We start from the raw sequence: 3,760 nt of genomic DNA, 5'->3' as shown, positions 1-3,760 counted from the left end.
TCCCCAACCCTCTTGCCAGCCACCTAAAAGAGGAGCTGGTTTGTTTTCCTACAGATGTGCTGGGTAACCACATAGCAATGGGATAAAGCCGGGGGCGGGGGGGGTCCCCTGCCTGCAGGGAGCAGGAGAGCTGCGTGGGGCTGGGGGTCGGGATGGCTTGGCTCCTGGTTCCTGATGCTCCCTGTCCCTTTGCAGGTGCTACAGCTTTGGCATCGGGCCAAACGCCTGCAGGAGACTGGTTCAGGGGCTGGCTGCTGTGTCCAAGGGCATAGCCGAGTTCCTGGCGGAGGGCGAGAGGCTGCAGCCCAAGGTACGGCTGTCCGCTCCCGGGGGACCGCTCTGTAAGGCTCTAACGATGCTCTGGTTCAGCGAGGGGGAGGCCACGGCTCACTAGCGGGTCCTATTCCCCATCCTGATGCTGCCTTTCCAACTCCCACTCGGCAGCAGGTGGGCGAGCGGGAGGGGATGAAAGAACATCTTCATCTCCGGCTGTCAGAGGGAGTGGGAGGGTGTGTTTACCCTCCGCATGGGGATGGGGAGAAGCGATAGCCGCGATACGGCAGCTTTGGCTTCAAAGGGAGCTGCCGCCTCAGACACCGGTGAGGGCAGAGGAACCGGCATCAAAGCACCCAATTAGTTTTGAAGTCAGGCTCAGCCCCGGCATTGCTCAGGCAAGAAGTACCCCAGGTTTGAGGGAGAGGAATACGCTGCAATAGCTTTGCCTATTAAGCCAACTTTAAAGCAAGGAGGGGAGCCTCTTCATTTCCACTCTCCCCACGAAGACTGCGTAAACCGATGTGCCTCAAATAGGCTGTAAGAATGGCTCTGTCCCCTGGTGAAAGCACGGTGCCTAGCCCGTCATCCGCCGGGTGACTAAACCCAGAGAGAATTGGGTCTTTAGCTCCTAAATATCTCTAAATCTGGCTCCTGCATTCTTGATCTCAAAAGGAGTTCAGCAGTCCACCCCTCTGCAGGAACCTGGAGCACACAAAAACCTCTGGAAGGCAGAATGGCATCGGCATTTCTGATGTAAATTAAAAGCAAAGACAGTGAAGGGAGAGGGTTTTTTTACAGAGCTATTAATAAAGAGCTTTGCAGGCTGTGCAGCTTGGTGCCTTCAGCAGTCTGAGGCATCAATTAATGGCCTTATAAAACACAGCCTGGTGTGTCTTCCCGAGCCTGTGAAAAAGCAGTGAACAACAGAGAACATTTGAGCTGTTCTGCCTCTAAATCTGGTGTTCGCTTCCCCCGGTGTGCAGGGAAGCTCTTGTAGACAGCTCCCTGGTAGGTTTGTCCATGAGATATTCATGGATATTGGTCTTCTCCACATGCGTAATTGGCAGAGCATTGCCGATCTCCGGCTGTGGTTTGTGCCAGCAAGGACCTGTACCAAAAATAGCGGTGCTGTTAGTCGGTGCATGAGTGCTGGGGCTTGGGGCAGGGCCAGGGCTCGGACAAGTGAAGGTCAACAGCTTTTCCTGGGTGCTGGCGGGGAGCAGGAGATGCTGCCTCACACCGGAGCAAGAGACCTCTGGCCACAAGCTTCCACCTTGCTCTGAGCTGGCGACACGCAGTGTGAGATCAGCCCTGCGCTTTATCAAGATCTGCTCTGCTGCCCTTGCTGTGCCAAGGGGCTGGGGGCACTGGGATGGGTATCAGAGCGGTCTAAGAGGGAGCAGGCTCCCATCTAAGGCCAGGAGAGGGTACAAGTGAGCCGATGGGTTTGCTTGGGGAAATTCTGCCCTTCTCCTGCAACTCACAGCGCCTGCACCATGGCACAGGCAACGTCCGCTTGCTGCACAACCGCTCCCCTTTGCTTTCTGCCTCAGATGATCAAGTCGCTGAAGAAGGCGATGGCACCGGTCCTGAGTGACGTGTCCGTGGAGTGGATCTTTCCCGAGAGTACCGAGGTCTTGGTTTCCCCTGTCAGCACCAGTTGCCTCTTCCCTGGTGACCACCTGGTCGGCTACGGCATCGTCTGCAACACCTCCCTGTACATCTCTAACCCCAGATCTGTGAGTCCATGCTGTGCTGGCTGGTGGGGCTGTCCTGGGAGCAGGGGGTGTTGGTGTGCACGTGCGCAAGTGGGCGTCTCAGCATTTTGTGCGTGGTCAGGAGGGTGCTCTTGCTTTCTTGCTCTGTCCTCAAGGGAGGCAGTGGGTGAGGTATGAGGGAGAAATAGAAGCTCATGGATAAAGGTGCTGGTGGACAAGCAGTGGCTGCTTTTGGCTGGCCGGTGGCTGGTGGACGCAGTGGTAGGACCTGGTGGATGCAGTGGTAGGACCTATTCCCTCTCTCTGCTTTCCCCCAGGACAAGAGGCGACGTTACAGCATGATGCGTTCCCAGGAGTCCGGCAGCTCTGTTTTCTTTCACTCCCAGGAGGAGGGAGCAGGCATGGAGAGCTGGAACCACTCCAGAGACTCAGAGGGCTGCTGCCCTGCCGAGCGTGCCCCCGATCACCTGGTGGTGGGCAGAGATCCTGGGGGAGAATCGGACACGGACACTGGTCAGATTTTCTTCTGTACAAGCGTGGGTGTGATGCCCCTGTCTTCCTAACCAAGCTTCTGTCACTGCTCTGCCAATTTGCTTGGCTGACAAATAAGTGTCTTCAGCTGTATCTCTGCAAAGAGCCAGAGGGGTTTGCAGGAGGGATGACAGATCTCCCGAGGGTTGAGCGAGTCTATTTGGTTTGGATGTTTTATCCAAACCTGTCAGGAAATCAAGAGAAGCCCTGGAGAACTGGCTTCCCTGGAGATTTTCAAAGCAGCTCTAGCTTTGGCCACATAATTATTTACAAGCTTCCCAAGCTGCCCTCCAGTGTGCGGAGAAGGAGAGGAGTGAGCAAATGGGTAGCCCGGCCAGACTGTCCCTGCACCTGCAAAACGGCCGCTTCCCTACAAGCCCTGACATTGCAGTTCAAGGTCAGGAGAGGGGGAAATGGATCCAAAGCCCTGTCCCCAGGGTGTCACCCCTCACCATCACAGTTCAGCTGGGCGCTTGTGTTAGCAACATGTGGCTGGTTGCACCCCGGAGCTGGTTGCCTTTCCATGTGACACGGAAACCTCTGTTACTCATGGGATGTTCTTCCCTTATATTGAGAGAGGAGCTGTGCTGCACGTCCCCTCAATCTTGTCAAAAGTGATGAGAAATCATGCTTTTCCAAATGAAATTTTACTCTTGCTCTGACAGGAGAATGTCTGCGCTAATGAAATTTCATTAGTAAACGCTTTGTCTTTTCCAGAGAGGTTTGGGGAAATGCAGTCAGGCTTTGTCTGGCTGAAAACTACTCAGACAAAACCTCCCCAACCTGCTCTCCTGACATCCCCAGGAGTTTTGAGTGTAGGCTTTTATTTCCTTTTGTGGTTTTGTTGCTTCACTTAAAACAGGGCAGGGCTGAGCATGGCCCCCTCGGCCCTGGGGCTGGGCTCCCTGCTGCCCACCCTGAGCCACGGGTGGATGGTGCTGGCTGGTCCCACTCAGGAGCGGAGCTGATCCTCTCTCCTGCTGTGCAGGAACGGATGCGAAGGCTTTCTCCAGGAGACGGGCATACAGCACCACCCAAATCGCCGACCACGAGCCTTGCAAGAAGGTGCCCACGGCCAGCGATCCCGGCACCGCCCTGGTGAAAAACCCCCTTCGGAAAACCCACCTGCAGGACCTGCAGCAGGTCAGCCCCGAGCCCTGGCAGGTGGATTTCCAGGTACGTGACCCCTGGAGAGGCTCTGCCTGGAGGTGGAGGCCAGCGTGCAGCAGCAGGAA

The 3,760-nt window shown here is 56.0% G+C and overlaps 1 protein-coding gene across 1 annotated transcript in view; it reads left to right on the top strand.

Moving 5' to 3' along the window:
- VWA5B1 (von Willebrand factor A domain containing 5B1) overlaps nt 1–3,760 on the top strand; it is a 20,872-nt gene that overhangs the window by 10,798 nt on the left and 6,314 nt on the right. The window contains exons 10-13 of the mRNA XM_009646532.1: nt 196–310; nt 1,830–2,015; nt 2,312–2,507; nt 3,514–3,701. Of these exons, the coding sequence (XP_009644827.1) occupies nt 196–310; nt 1,830–2,015; nt 2,312–2,507; nt 3,514–3,701 (685 nt within the window). The remainder of the gene's footprint in view (nt 1–195; nt 311–1,829; nt 2,016–2,311; nt 2,508–3,513; nt 3,702–3,760) is intronic.

Source organism: Egretta garzetta, unplaced genomic scaffold (genome assembly GCF_000687185.1).
Source record: "Egretta garzetta isolate BGI_Z169 unplaced genomic scaffold, ASM68718v1 scaffold69, whole genome shotgun sequence".
Taxonomy (NCBI): Eukaryota; Metazoa; Chordata; class Aves; order Pelecaniformes; family Ardeidae; genus Egretta; species Egretta garzetta.
This window is presented reverse-complemented; position numbering and strand designations above follow the sequence as displayed.